At 36.0% G+C, this 16595-nt stretch overlaps 1 protein-coding gene across 1 annotated transcript; it reads left to right on the forward strand.

Moving 5' to 3' along the window:
* Positions 1–1737: 1737 nt before the first annotated feature.
* Positions 1738–16521, forward strand: LOC145233257 (uncharacterized). The gene is made up of 25 exons (XM_080097951.1): positions 1738–1991; positions 2233–2344; positions 2490–2616; positions 2971–3107; positions 3517–3676; positions 4143–4308; positions 4662–4820; positions 5306–5444; positions 6270–6450; positions 8247–8421; positions 9098–9298; positions 9626–9787; positions 10186–10395; positions 11032–11130; positions 11426–11502; positions 11562–11727; positions 12031–12129; positions 12448–12569; positions 12791–12914; positions 13161–13316; positions 14342–14517; positions 14922–15111; positions 15278–15444; positions 16242–16322; positions 16399–16521. The coding sequence occupies exons 1-25, from the start codon at positions 1761–1763 to the stop codon at positions 16442–16444; spliced, it is 3663 nt and encodes a 1220-aa protein (XP_079954077.1). The 5' UTR covers positions 1738–1760; the 3' UTR covers positions 16445–16521.
* The last annotated feature ends 74 nt before the right edge of the window (positions 16522–16595 follow it).

Consider the following 16595-nt stretch of genomic DNA (forward strand, 5'->3'; position numbering starts at 1 on the left):
AGCATGTTTAAGCTGATGCGTCCCTTATCACTGGTGTTTGTTTGCAACACGAATTATATCTGCTTGTAAGTTAAAGTTAGCTGAGTCTCACAGTTCTTGTACATATTTATACAATCAGTAATGTTGAAATCGCCCCCCTTTGTAGTAAAATCGCCCCCTAACTTCCAAAATTGTCACCATCGCCCCTTCGGTAGACGTAATCGCCCCCTGGGGGGCGATATCGCCCCCGTTGAATAACCCTGGTTTAGGGTGAGGACAACAAAAGATTGGCAGCAGCGCTCACGCAGTATGTACACCTGACAAGCGTCCGTCACCCCCAGACCAGCAGGGTTGTATAGCGGCCTAAAATTTGGGCCCAAACCGGCAAGCCCAAAGACCGAAATGATGTAAAAATGCGGCATAAGTTATGCTCAATGTGCAGTCCGTCAAGCCAGTTTTGTTTAAATTCAAGCCCGAACCTGGCCCGAATTGCAACTCTGCCACAGACACACAAAAACGTGCCGGTTGCATGTTCCACAAAGTGTATTACTTAATTGTTCCCATTTGTTATCTTTTTGTGACGCATAGACATGGTGCCATATCAAAAATACATTGCTGACGCCAATTTGCTTGACACTTGCTGATATGTACCTTTGATAGGCGTAATATGGCGTGACATTACTGAAAAATTGCATTTACTCAGCTGCTATTTGTTTCCCACAATGACATTGTGTGCAAAGTTGGGAATGACAAATATACGGAATATGGCATGATCATGGGCTGATAATGGGTATTTTTAGGCGCTTTTAAAACTCACATTCAATTTCAAATTTTGAATTAATTTGAGATTTATAAACATTCTTATCGACTTTTTAACTCTTCATAAATTTCGTCAAGCGAATCTGTTACAATATTGTTTGTTTCGTCATACCGCATAGCAACACTCGAGTGATTTACCTTTTCTTCATTTCAACCTGCAATAAATTGGCACAAGTTTCAAAACTTAGTATTTGTTAATTAGCAGGAAATATCAATTGCAATGTTGTATTCAGAATTATTAGTTATGTTTATTGTCTTTGTTACCTAATGGTGCGCTGAAAATTATCAAAACATTTGGCCAAAATTTATCTACATCTCGGTAAGTATGAAAAAGCCTTTGTTTTTCGACCTTACCGACTTATGCTATAGCAATGTGAAAAGTCAACACCTGCTAAAAGACCTGCTGCATTATTTCTCACGCTTTCGTAGTCTACCTTACGATAAGGGCAGGCCGCTAATTTCATCCATCAGATCGATTACCAATTGCAAGAAGTAACATGTCAATTGGAAACAAGATGTTGACGCTTTGTCTTTGTTTCCTAGTGGTGTTTCCCAATTTCAATTATGCGGCACGCACAGGTATGATTTAGGTATAAAGCATTTATCTGTTTTGGGATTGCTTTAACACAGTGACCTGGAAACCTCGCTTTGTTTAAATGATCACGGTACCTTCATTTTTTGCACTGTTTATTTTTTATGTAGAAATGTGAGTAACTTAAGGTAGATGTCGCGTGCAAATGCCGTCCGACGATATGCTTTATGATACTACAATAAGTTTATGATACTACAACGCTGACAGAACTGTAAAAATGCTATTTTCCAAGTGTCTTAAGTGTAAAACCTGTACAAACAAACGATTTTGGGATGCAAGTGTTTGAACAAACTGTTAAAAATCGCGGCAAATAGTAAGGTATTCTTTTTGGAGGAATGTATTTTTCTAAGAGAACGCATGTTAGTTAGACATGCTATTATTGTCCAAACGAAGATCGTCTGGAATAAAGAAGTCGCAATTGCAACTACTCAGCTTTTATTTTTCAGAACAATCAGGTTCTGTGACACTGGCGGTGTCCGAGAGTCCTTCTGTCGGCGTTCATGTCGATTTTAAGACGTTCCCTTCAGCTTTCACTAGTGTACCACAGGTCTACACTTGGGTTAGGAACGGATTGATTGGAAATGGCGAGTTTCGCACCCAGGTATATGATTCATTCCGGGTTGCATCAAACGTTTTATTTTTTCGGCCTGCACCTTTGTTGTTTTAGAATCTAAAATTTAGATTCTAAAATGGTTCTTTTTAAAATAACGACTGTTTTTTAAATGTTATAATTTGATATACACCCTTTTTCATTAACCAACCTGTAACTGTACAGTGACAAGCTTTTGTCAAAAAAGTTTATTTTTAATTTTTTAAAACGCACTAAAGTATGATTTGACCAGGTCACTTCAATTACAACTACTGGATTTGACGTCACAGTGACGCGTTATGACGTCAGCAGCGGTTGGGACTGGTCACCAAGTTTGGAGTGGGACGCTGTGGTAGACCCGGAAGGTTAATTGACTTTTCAATTTGTTAAATAAACTTCCTTTCGTCAATTGAAGTTTTTTCAACATTTGTAAAAGCAAAATCCGTCATGCTTGAATGCGGATGTTATACGGCAAAAGTCACGTGGTCACAACAAAACTTCTTGTTTTAGAATCTTCAGCTACTTTGTTTCCCTCCGACACCGGAGAAATAACGACAAGAATTACGTTCACGATTCCGTATACATACGAACCGGGAGTTTATGCGTGGGTAAGAGGTGACCCAACATACCCTGACACGTAAGTACATTTCACAAGAATATGTTGTTCTGACAAAATAAAGACAGCGGCAGCGATTAAATTAGAAATGCGTTAAAGAGGTAGAGAATGAAAGTACCGCATTTCCCAAAATTCTTACTACATTAAAATGTCATTTTTTAAATGCATAAAATGTTACGATAAGGAGTAAGGAAAAAAACACAAAACAACTTAAGTTGTACATTTTACGCCCAACATTCAATCCCTTGATTTTATTCAGTTTATATATTTGCGGAATAGTGTTATTTCATTCAATTTTAAATTGTCTTCATTATGATTTGTTTCTAAGTGTAGCCTGTTCATGGAAGTTTTTAACAACAAACAAGTTTTTTGCAGATTTTTAGCCACGGTTTCCAACACTGATACGACTGGATTCGATGTAATGATTAAACGAAGCGATTCGCCAGGCGCTGGTTGGAGCCAATACCCAATGCTTTACTGGACGGTAAATGATGCACCGTACTCTGCTGAAGGTATGCCTTCTTTTTATGGTTATGGATTAATCTTAAAACGGATAATTTGTCTTTTCATTATGTCTAATGGTACTAACACAAGAACTCACAACAGACAAACCGATAGATGGCGCAAAGAGCGCAGTTATTTATACTGAGATGGGTTAGTAACTAAATTTAAACTTAGGAACTCAGTTTGTTTATCGCGCTGCAGCTACACCGTAGTTTATAGTTTCTTGTGGGTAAAGGAAAGATAATTTTGCACCAAACAAATAATTCATGTTTTTTTCTGCATTAAGTAATTAAATAAGTTACCAAATATGACTCATTTGCAAAAAAGATTTTGTCTCTAATAAATAAGTTTGCTTATTGGTTTACGCGTTGTAACTTTATAGCAGATTAAAGACAACATAATATATGGCTGTTTTAGTAACTCTTGGAACTGAAACACCCTCTGTATTGAATGTACCTACCCCGGTATGGGTCTTCACCCCAGCAATTAGTGAAACATCAACGAACGTGTTTGACGTCATGGGAAGAGAGCTGCATTTATCCACAGTGCGACAACTGCTGGTAGAAAATTCACAAGGGTATATCTCTCTTTCAGTTATTGTTTTTGTTTAAAAATATTAAAACAAACGCTCGTATAAATGTTTGACAAAGGAAAACATAAATGTAAACCGTTTTTGCATCATATTTTAACTTGATAAAAGGATGAACCGCACGATCATCCCTAAGACAAAAAGTATAAAGGAATCATTTTATGGTAACTTTATACGGGACAATTAACAAGTTAATTGCATTTTTACTTCAAATAAACTAATAAATGTTAAACAAAGGTAACATAAAGGCATAAATCCAATACATAAAAAGCTTTAGACAGTACACGGTTTCTCCCTAAATGTCTCATCAGTGCGGCTTTCAGCTTGCTAATCCCAACAAACTGGATTGTCGTAAGGGTCTATATTAGCCCATACGGCTGATTTCTCGTCACCAGCTGCACTGATGAGGCTTAAACAAAGGTCATGTACCAAAATTTGCACATTTGTATTACAGACGGTTTCCAGTTACTCAAACTACCAGCACCAGAATGAACCTTCAACTGATTATGAGAGGTGACACTGTATATGTCGATCAGCCCACCATCGAGTTCCAGGGTTTAAAAAGTGTAACAATTACCGCCCGTAAGCTAATTTCAAACGACGGATCATTCGTACTCCAAGTAAATTTTGGTTTAATTGTGGCAACACAAACATAGTTTAGAAATTTACATTTTAGTTACACACAGGTTTCTTTTTAAACTTCGGTTGTCCAGTGAAGGTTAAATACGTTTAAAAAAACACAGACTGCACTTTAAATCCAACTTAAAGATATAAGGCACTTTATATGCTGTATAAAGGACATTTTTGAAAATCAGCAGCTGTTAACATAAAATTTTAGTTGAACTGTAAGTTTTATCTATTCAAACAAAGTATGAGTTGACGACCGATTATACATACTTATACATACTGTACAAAAAAACCATATGATTTAAAGAGGCCAAGTTTCCAACGTTTTACGTTTATCTGATTTTAGTCGCCAGAAGTATGCCAAACGTTAGACGGCACAAAATGTTACTATCTGTCGAAAGCAGCCGAAATGGATGATGGTGCAGACGGAAAGACAGGAGTTTCAAGCCCTAATATCGACGTCTATCTTCACTGGGTGCAAGGGAACGTCAATTTTGTCAGTCAGGTATAACTTTTACCTAATTGTTTTAGCACAAATAGTAGCATGCAGTTGCTTTGTATAACATCACAATTTTAGGTTCAAATCTGCAAATGCATCACTACATTTTTTTAAGTTTACAAAGCTTTCGCTTTTATTAACACGCATTTTAGATTAGGGATTCTCAACCAAGGGTACATTTACCCTTGAAGGGGTGCGGAAAAAAAAAAAATTAAATATATTTGGATCGCGCTCAAAAGTTGGGGAAGCACTGGGCTAGAGATTATACACATGCTGTTTTGCACAATTTAGATGCAATATTTAGTATTATCATATGTTTAATAGAGAAAAATACCGGCCCAAACAGACTTAAAAAGCGACTTGATTTATTTATCAAACGTTTTGGCAAATGCCCATGCTGATATGAAACACCATGTAAGTTAGACCCATTTAACACTCGAAGATTGGTTATTTGTTTTAACATTTAACAACTTGCAAAAACAATATTTTAGGCGTCGGATGGCAACACTGCAGAGGCTGGAGGTGATGGAACACAAGGTGTTGATAACACGTGGGAAACCAGCGGTTTGAGCAGCTCAGAGACGTGCGACAAAAGTTGCGGGGACCTGTTCGGCGAAAAACGTTACAAAGGTTGCTATTAAAAAGGCTTTCGGCTACTGTGTTGCTGCATGTAAACATATTACACTTTCAATCAACAAGTCCCTGCGGCAATGAAGCATTTTTTGTTCCCAGAAAACTTGATTCAATATTGTCACATCGTCTACTTTACTAAGACGTAACAAGTAACAAAGAAACTAGTTGTACTTAAACATCACTGAAAATAACATCATTGTATATATTGATAGTTTAATTTGTAGATTGCTGATGGTTTTTTAAACAAGTAAGTGTGATGTCATAACAGACTACAAGAATCAGCCGCTGTAACAGGGTGGTGACCGACAGATCTGTCTTCACTTGTCAAATATACAAAATATACTCATAAAGAGTGGCAGACGATCAGCGTCAGTTTAAAGTTTTATTTGCAACAGAAATATTAATTTCGCCTATTAAGACATCTTGAGTTTCTGTCTTATTCAAATAGAATAGATTCTACTTGTGTCCAAAATAACACAGCGGGTATATGGAAAAACACAAAAATTGTCTGATTTTTACAAACTGGAAAGGCTTAACGAAAATTTGATCGGTCAAATTGCATGAAACTTTTGGGTTTTTACAATGTGACCTATGAAATTTTGTTATATGTAGACTTGATCAGGGACAAACAGGTAACTTACAAACAGGTAATTAAAAATGAAAGTCAAACACCGAATGCAGATGATCGATTAGGGCACTCTTTTTATTTAGAAAAAAACATCATTTCCAGGTCAAATACAACTTCATGTGTTACTACAGTTCTCTCAAAAAGGCCATCAGTTACATGCCCGGAGGGGGTAATTAATCACGACTTCTGTCTAGGTAATCCTGGACCAAACGGTGGCAACGGTTCTGACGCACGCAAATCCGGTTTACCAGGTGCGGGAGGCAATGTCGGTTCTGTCAAATTTTACACCGAGAAGGTTGACGGTCTGGTTGACTTAAAACAATATCCAGGAACGGGTGGACCGCCCATACAGCACGGACTAGGAGGACGCGGAGGGTATGATATCGACGTTAATAATCCAGCTAACACTAGCAAAAGAGCATGCCTCGATTTGTACTAATTTGCAAGCCTTTGTAACCTTTAAAAATCCAGCCAACAATTGCAAAAAAACAATCTTCGAAGTGTACTCCAGTGTAAGCAAACTTTAAAGATCCCAAAAGATTCAAGTAACACCCGTAAAAGAGCATGTCTCGATTTGTACTCGATTGAAAGCAACTGTAACCTTTAAAAGGGTCCAAATGACCACAACGAAAATAAGACATTTTAAGTGAAGTGCACTTATATACATTACAAAAGGCAGCATAATAACAGTAAACTATACGTCAAAAGAATCGACCTATAGCAAGGACCTATAGCATTTGTTAGGAGTATAAATCCTAGGTCAGGGTTGTCCAAGATTAAGAGAATAAAGGGCCACATTATGGTTTGGTAAATACTTGGCGGGACGCAAAATGAGAAACACTTTTGTATTAAAGGACTGAATTTGCTGTTTTAATCGATTTTATGGTTTGAGACCCAAATATTATTACCACAAAGGATATCTGCTGGCACTCAGTTACAACCACTCAAAAGTTTCTGCAAGTGCCAGTGTTTGTAACAAAGAGAAAACAATTCAACACGTTTATGTCGTCACAAAGAGAGCAAACGCTTTATTGTAGATGCATATTAACCTGCTATTTGGTGATACACGTAAACTAAATTTGCATTTGGGTACAATTACCGTTAACGATAATGTGATGTGTAAGAGTAAAACAAGTAGTGCAATTTAAGAAAACATGTATTCATTCGCTACTGCTATTAATACAATCTGCCTCCGGGTATGTGATTCACATTATATACACAGACATAAATCAATGGCTTGTGCCAATTTTATTCACTCGGCCCGTGGGATTGCTATTGGTTTGACATTAAAGGATTACATTTAAAAAGACTAATTAATTTTTGCACACCAGTTTCCGAAACGTTTCCAGCGATTTTAAACTTTAAGCCTTTAAATTCGACTCAATATGGAACAAGATTACCCACATTCACTACGGGCGAATATACCGAAGGGACATGGACACACCAAAGTTTAAAATTTAAATACCCGCTTAAAAACATATTATGTAGGTTTAATTATGTACACTTTTGAAACCACTGGTGGTACTAATCGACTGTAAAGAAAGAAAACTTACGACACAAATGTAATAGAACGTACCCGGACATTTCATGCGCAATCCAAAAACTGATTGTAGTGACCTTGGTATTCACGAGGAAACCCGTTTTTTGACCTGTATTTGCGTGTAGTGACGTCATTACGTTTTTAACAATTTTTATAGCGTCATCAAATTGTCAAGTCTATAAGTTAAACTAAAAGTCTCTCCCAAATATTTGCAATATATTTGCGGCTCTCGTATGCTCTATAAAGCTTTTCTAATGGATTATATATATTTTTTAAAAACAACAACAACACCTCCTATAAGACCTATAAGAATGCAATTAGAAACATATCTTCTTGTCACCGAGCTGGCATTTGAAACCAAGCTGACGACCAACCCTAAACACAATTAAAATACCCTTTCGTTAATCTCTTTTGATAGCCTTTTTGGACCACGAGATCTTAGGTTCAAAAAAGTTTTTAATCACTAAAAACAATTTTATTTGGATTCAAGAGTAACACTTTAGTTTATTAGAAATCGTATACTAGGTAACTTTGTCAAGATTAGTTTAAACTAATTGAAATTTTCAAGTTTTTAAAATTACAAAAATACTACCTTTTAATTTGTAAATTTACAAATTTAAATAAACTGCAGATACGGTGGAACTGGTGGATGTGGACGAATCTGTCATGCCTGGTTGATGTGCATTATAATCATATGCTGGCCTGAATGTAACAGTGATCCAAGTTGTGGCAGTGACCGAGGTGACCCTGGAATAAACGGGCAACCTGGTTTGGATGGATTTTCTCAATATCCAGTTCCTCTTGTCGTAAGTTTAAAGTACATTTAGTAAGTGGTTTTTTCTACGCGAATCTATAAGTCCTTACCTTTTCACGGTTGCGTTTTATGATGCAACAGTTTTGAAGTGGGGTTTTAGTGGGAGCGTCTTACAATTTCAAGTGCTGTCAGAATAAGATTAATGGGGCGTGGGCAAATTGCGTAACTTTTATTGGAATTATTTGATGGTTTATTTTTAGCTTTCATGTAAGCATCTACATCTGTTTTTAGCAAAACACTATTACATAGTCTTATAGTTTAATGCTAAATCATAAATTGGTTGATCTTAACCTACTGTTACTTTCCACAAAATGATCATGAAGACTAAAACGCTATACAAACAGCGAACAAACATTTATAAAAAGCTCCGATTGTGTAATCTCTGTATAGGTTGTCGAATTTATAACATTTAGGATTGTTTGTAGCTGTATGGCGTATAACAAAGCGTGATTGTTTTTACTTTATGTTTTACAATCGCGTTCGCATTGCAGAAACACGATTTCTTTTGTTTGTTGTTAGTTTTGTTAGATTCAATAAAATCAACGAGATGCAATGAAAAGTTATACTGGTGCACAAACCTTAGAAGAGTCAAAAAACTAGTGGTGTAGAAGTTATAGTTATATATACAAGTTGCCTTTCAATCGTTTAATCGTATTTATTTACTGTAGGGAAGCACTGGTACAGTACAAACCACAGCACTTGAAACAAGAAGTACAGTTAAGCCGTGGTTTCAATCGGATGTGGAACTACTTGAGCTCATCCGTCGTCATGGTGAATCGTTGTTCCAGCGTAACGACAATGACGAAGCATCTGATATTTTCTCTTTCTTGCTCTCTGTTACTGATGAGTCATCTCCAATGCACCAAGAAGTATTTTTTTCTGTTTTAGGAAAAACTGTAGTATTTTTAGTCAAATTTGGTTATTAAACAACTCTATCACCGTGGTTCTTAACAAAGGGTAACTACCTTCAGATTTTGGCGGTTTTCAAGGGGTATTGACTTAAAATTTTAGTTACAGAAGATGCGTTTTGTTTGTTGCAATATTTTGTTTAACAAATAGTAGCAAGTTTTTGTATCATAAAAAAATATGACCCTAACAATAATTTAAACTTTTATCCACACAATATTTTATAGTGGCAAAAATAAAAACTATTCAACGCACTATTTTTTTCTTTTTTTTTTCTTTACTAAACTTAGATGCAACTTCGAATGGATATGATCAATGAAGGCTTCGACTACTATGGACATACTGAAGATTACGCTCCAGATCTAGATTGGTCTTATCTAAGCACCAGAACTGACTCGCTTATCAGCACTGGAAAAGCATTTGAGGATTCCTATAATAGTGTTATGAATGAGGTAGTCCACACTTTTTGTTAAAAATGCCGTTTCAAATCTCGAAAAGCCTTTCAAATTAATTGTTACTTTAAGCGTATTGGAACCCATTTGTGGTCCAATACGCCTTACTTGTCGAAGAGTACAGTTTTCATGAGAGAAACTAATTTTTGCTGTTAAAAAGAGACAAAATTCGTCGAACAACTGTATCATAACAATTTCAAAAAATTTCAAGAAATAAACTAAAAAACATAAAAATTTAAATAAATATATTAAAAAAACTGTTTCCCCTTCAACAAAAATTAATAAAATGCTTATTCAGCATATCTGTAGATGTTTAATTCTACTAGTTTTCATATCAGGAAATAATTAATAAAAACGTCGTTTTGTTAAAACAAAATAACACGAAACATTTTCTCTAGGTGCAAGATATAGTAATGGTGAGTCAAACAGTGCAATCTGTCGTCGACCTTGCAATTACTACAAGTGATAGGGAGCTTGCTAACAACGAAGCAGAACTGAAGAGTGCAAAGAACCTTTACTCGAAATCACTACGCCAGCTTGAACGAACAATGAAGAGCGAAATGTTACAGATCAACGTTCTAGTCCCACTCGCTATTGTGCAAGAAAAAGTGAGTAAAAAGCATGTGTCACTGATGGCTATACAATTTATATGATTAGACTGCATGTCGCATATTGCACGCCATGCTTTATATCAGTTTAAATAATTGTATATTTATTTTAAATGTGTACAAATCAATTCATATTTTTTGAAAGTAAGTCGTCTGCCTGGTGTTGTAAATCTGAGTTTATTTTAAATTTAAAATCAAAATGAGCTTGATTTGTGGTCTAAAGTTGCACCCACTTTATCTCGTTTGTATCATAAACTCATAAGAAATCTGTACATTTCGAAGATCTTAGTTGTAAGCTTGTCTGCTTTGGTTGATAAAGCAACTTTTCCAATTCAAGCTTTCAAGAATATTTAAAATGTAGAACTCTAATTTAAAATGTAGAACCCCCGTACAAGTCTAAGCTAATTGGCCTATGGTTATCCTGTACACATATAATTTACCGCGGTTAATCCAGATCTTTGCCTTATTGGGACAAAACTTAAAGTACAAATGATTTGTACTGTGGTATAGCTTTAACTAATCGAAATCGGTTAATATAGGTATCGCCTATACGGAAAATTATTTGGTCCAAACGGGTCAGGATTGACAAAGGTTTACATATTATAAACTGTCATAGCAACAAAACCTTGTTTGCAGTTGACCACCGGTGTTCCAGCACTTATTGGAGGAATCGCAGGTTTTGTTCAAGGTTTGGTGTTCCTTAATCCTGCTGATGCTTTCCAGGGCGCAATGCAAGTAAGAGAACATTTAGAACAAGTTGGATCGAATTAGGTTGACTTGCTTAACTGAATTCATAACTGCAATTGCCATGCACGCATTGTCATGAATCGGAGGTTACACAGTACATAGGCACATATTGTCCTCTTTAAATCTAAAACGTTAGTGCTTGTACATATGTAATAGGTTCATCTAACTCATTGGTTAGGCACAAAATGTGGTGAATCGCATATATACGTCTATTCTACCATTTAAAACCCTAATATTGATTCGGTCAGTTTAAACTCTGTTATTTTGTCTCATTTAAACTTAGGTTTTGGATGTGTTGTTTGGAGAACCAGATTGTCCAACCCCAAGCATTAAGGAAGCTTCACTTACTCTGCAAGAACGGTAAAATTGTACTTTCAAAACATTTTCTTTCAAACGAAAACATTTTCAACAAATTACAGTTTGGATTTCGGGTACGAATACGAAAAGATGGACCCAGATGATTTGGACTTCAGTACCATTGATGCCTCAGCGGTTCCTGCTATCATGTTAAGCGATCTCGCAAAGAACAAAGAAATGCTCGTTCAGGAATTGGAATGTCTGTACGACAACCCTGATAGTGACATCGTAAGTTGTCAAAATACTTATACAAGGGACATATATGTGTCGACTCATATTCGAATTGTTAATAATTGTTCATTTTTTTCCGAAAAACTTAACTTTAAAAAATATCAAAAAAACTAACAACATACAACCTACAATTATGTGTTAAACTTTGTTGAATTTATTTAACTTTAAAAGCAATTTTCGTTGTTAACCTAGTACAATAAAAACACAGTACAGTGCAACGTTGGTGTATAAAAAATCTCATCACATCCGTAAAACATAAAGCCTCCTTTTGTAATTTTTCTTAAATTTTTGTCTTTTTAGGTTCAGAACTTGGACCGCGTGATCAACGATTTCTATAGAGATGCGGCGTTGAGAATTAATTTGATTTATCGCATCATGAATATCGACGTCCAACTTAAGGTATCAGTTACACAAAAATATTTAATTTCAAGTGTATTAACATAGTGAGACTTTAATGGTACAATATCAAATACCAGACAACTTAAACTGCAAAACATATTTGGAATATTCACAAAATTAATTTGCTGCATCAGGCAAAGTGCAAACCCTATTGTTTTCACAACATCTTGGTCATCTTGGTATGGAAGTGTTAACATTATTTGGATGATTTTGACTCTGCTTCGTTGTTTATTTCCAGCTTTTTTGACGGTGCTGTTAACCCAAAACGATTTTTTCTTAAAATACTGAATTTCTGAAGCTTAATTGTCTCGTTTGCAGGAAATATCTTACAATCGAGCACTGTTAGCTGAAACACAAGCAACTGTCGATGCAGCAGCTGAGTCAGCTCAAAACAGCATTGCAGTGGAAATGAAAATGTCCTTTACTGATCTGCTTTTTAGGTAAAGTAGAACGACTCTATAAATTTAGCTCTATTCAGTCGTTTTTTATGATTATATTTCGCTTTAAATTGGAATTTACATAATCCAGTTTCTAACGCCATACAAACTTTAATTGGATTAATGTTGCATGTGATTTTTTGGACACCTAAAACGGGTGTTCCTAATAAAAAGGAATAAAAATAAAAAGAAGGTAAAAATATAAATTTTGTTTTGTTTTGCAGTTTGTACCAGAACCAGGAAAATCTGATCATGAGGTCGTTGTACGAATTATCAAAGGCGTATCAATTCTCATGCTTGTGGAATTTTAACGCTTTGGACAGATACACCAACTATTTCAGCGACGAGGTTATACGCATAGTATATCTAGTGACCCTTGATGTCTTTGATATATACTGTATATATAATTGTGAACTTCAAAACACATGCCATGTGTTTTAAGAAGCCTAAAAAAATATTTTAAATTTTAAAGAGAAAATCGTCAAAAAAGTTTGGAAACCACTGGTCTAACGAGTTGAGAAACATACTAAACACTTTTGGATTGATTGTACATCACCTTAACAAACCTAATCATAGGTACGGTTTTATCAACAGGTAATGACGTCATCACTCGGTCAACTCGAAGGAATTTTCGAGCTTCAGCTAATTCGACAACAACTTGAAGATGAACGCGATCTTTTCCTGACTCTCGTCGCTTCATCGGCTGGACCAACTTCTCATACTTTCAATGCTTACTGGGAGTTCAACAATGTGAGATATATTACATTGTTTAATGTTTGCTTAATGAGTCTATATAGAAGCAAATTGTATGACAACACTGTGGGCGGCCTCCAACAATTGTATTATGGAAATCAGCCGAGTCGAGACAGTATCCTAGTAATTATTAAATCCCGAATTTTAGGATTTGCGCCCCTACTACACATCGCATGTAAAGGTAAAGCTACTAACATCATACGTCACGACAGTCATTTAGCAAAATTCCGATAGGTGACGCAAAGAGCTGATCTATTTATTTAGCAGCCAAAGAAGGGTTGGGTTAGGAACAAATTTTTTGAAAATGTTGCATTAGGAACACATTTGTAAAATTAGTTTTATTGAATAATTTTTGAAGATAATACCTAACCCCACCCTGTAGCCGTCAGCATTTTTGTAGATATACCATTTCAAATAACTTAGGTGCTTTTGCTTTTTGTGCAACCTATCGAAATTTAGCTGCGGGCCAGCCGTAAGGTATGATGTTATCAGATTTTTTGCATATAAAAGTTTACATGAAGGAAAATATTAAGAACAAGTAAGTTTTCCAAATTATGCCAGTAAATCTATTTCGCCATTAATGTGTGACGTCAAAATAATCTAAACACGTTAGGCATACGATGGTTGTGATCACATTATCAAAGATCACATTACCAGCCATCGTTGCTCAGGCACATCATTTAGCTCTACATCAATCCCCCCACAATAATAAATTAGTCATAGTTTACGCCAATTGAGCTACACAGGCTCAGTGATGAGCCCCCCAAAAGTCGAATCACAAGCACCGCTGCCTGCCTTGTATGCTGCACATGTCAGCTTCGTAGTAGGGGATTGCCAGATCAACAAGCAATCAGTTAAGATGATCACGGTTTGCTGTGATCGCTGGTCTTAAGGGTTGGTGCTAGTATGAATGTATGTGCATCTTAGCTAAATTAAATCAAAGTCCAAGTACTATTTCTTATCATGCCGAGCACATCCAATCGTATTTTCCCCCAAACCGTTCATGTGTGGATATGTCGTAGGATACTTACCCCGATGTGATCACTTCCCTGCAAACTGATGGGCAAGTGTCGATCAAAATCACAGTAGATCCGAACGATGTGTCAACAACAGGATGTGAAAGCTGCTACAATGGCCGACTCGTGTCATTTTACGTGGAATTTGGAGGGGAAGCTCAACCAAGCACGGTGCCTTCCACGTACGTTGACGTAAATTGTATCAATATAAATGAATCGCCAGGATATTGTTTGCAATTGGAAAATTTGTTTTGAAGCCAAATAAGGTCGGTACAATACTATTACGCTTGTTAGTGGTTCCCAATGTCCGCAGGGTTTGCACATTTCTAAAGGGTCTGTATGATGGCCAGAATACAATTTGAGATCATAGTTTCTAATAAAGGGGTGAATTAAACGTTTACACTTTTTACACTAACGTGCTTGCAGAAACTGATCACGTTAATAAATAGTTTGTGTTGAATATAGTCCAATCGAAAATAGACCCCAGACTTAATGTGGAACATTTGCACTAACCAGCCGACAACTATAGTCTGCTCCTTACGATTTCGTTTTTGTTGTAACATTGAGTTCTTTATTGGTAATGCAGGATTTACACGAAAGTGGCTCATATGGGTGATTCCAACTTTGTGGTACCTTTGGCTGACGGAAGCAAAGACGTAGAAGTTTTGCAACAAACCCCGGAAAACGTTGACGGTGGTCATGTGATGTCATTTGACACGTCATACCCAGTGACGTCAACACAGGATCCAAAACTAGAGGCCAAGTTTCTCAAATCGGTACATGTTTTATTTCACTTTGTTTTCTCTTTTATAAGTTTTCATCTTTTATAAGCTTTTATTAGGGTTATAGTTCATTTACGTACATCTTGACCTATTTTCTCGAAGACGCATTTAAAAGTGTGTGAATCACTTTTACAAACAATAAAATTTGTTTATTGTTCAGGAACACCGATTTTGCGAAGACAGTAGCGACTTTTTCGGTCCGAAACCTTGCAAGAGTCCTTATGCAACCTACATTATTACCATCCCACGAACAGATGACCTTCCATGCAGTCTTGATCCTAACAACATGGTGTCGGGCACTAACTGCCAGGATCTAGACTTTACACGGTAAATATGTAAATCGTTTAGACCAGTTGTATAGTTCGGTTGATCAGTTTCAAGTTGGTACATTGGCGATGTGATTTAAACTAATTAAAGGTTCGTTTACTTTATATCCTATCCAGTATAATGGTACAATAGATGGAAAATAATTTTCCTCGCCATGAATACAATGCATATTACTAATTTGTGGATTTTTAGCAGCATCTGCAACAAAAACGTGTGGGTTTAACAAGAAGAATTTCGTACGTGCTAACTGGACGCTATTGCGAAATAAAATAAAATCATTTTATCTTACCTCGTTCTTATAATACGAATTTGTGCCCACGCTTTTTGAATCACCAAGGGGCGTTACATTATAAGCTATACTTACCAGATCAATAAACCCGAAACAAGTTTGAGATTGGTTTAATATGACAAATACACTGATATTAGTAATTTTTAAGACGATTCTTTACCAGTAAAATGTTTTTTTTATCAAGTTTAATTCAGACCGCATTGATTTGTTGGAGCATGTTTTTTCTTGCATTTTACAAGTTGCCCCAGACATAAGTTATATTAGACGTTAGGTAGAGACATCATTGTTGCAGCTTCAAAGAAGGTTTTATTTGAAATGACATTATCTTTGCGAAATCTCTAGATAAACCTCTACTTATACTAGGAAGCCCTTAAATAATACAAAACCACATTAGAACATATTCCTGCTGAGGCGTTAACCGCTGGGTAATATGTACAAACGCAACCGCAACTTATGTTTTAACAATGAGTCATACAAGGTAATTGCCGCACACCGTTTGTCATTTCAGATTTAACAGTGTAAAGGTCTACACCAAAGTCAAGTCATGGAGTGACTATCCGATTCAGCCCAGTGAATCTGCTATGAAAAGGTAAACATTATGATGAGTTTCCTTGACCAGCAGAGTGTGGGTTCAAATTTGTAAAAAAACGTGTTTTGCTTTTCAGTATGATAAAGAACATGCGAGAAATGGAAAAAGCAAAACCGAAGTAAAGAAGATCGGGCTAAAATTTAAGTTCCCACTAATTCAGAAGTAATTTCTCATGGAGAATAAAAAGCCAATCATCACAGCTTTGTGTTTCTTAAAAGCATCGTTAAAGAAGGATATAAGGACATAGAAAATATTCCATAGGCTTCGAATCAT

This window comes from Phallusia mammillata, chromosome 6 (assembly GCF_965637545.1).
Source record: "Phallusia mammillata chromosome 6, kaPhaMamm4.hap1.1, whole genome shotgun sequence".
NCBI lineage: Eukaryota > Metazoa > Chordata > Ascidiacea > Phlebobranchia > Ascidiidae > Phallusia > Phallusia mammillata.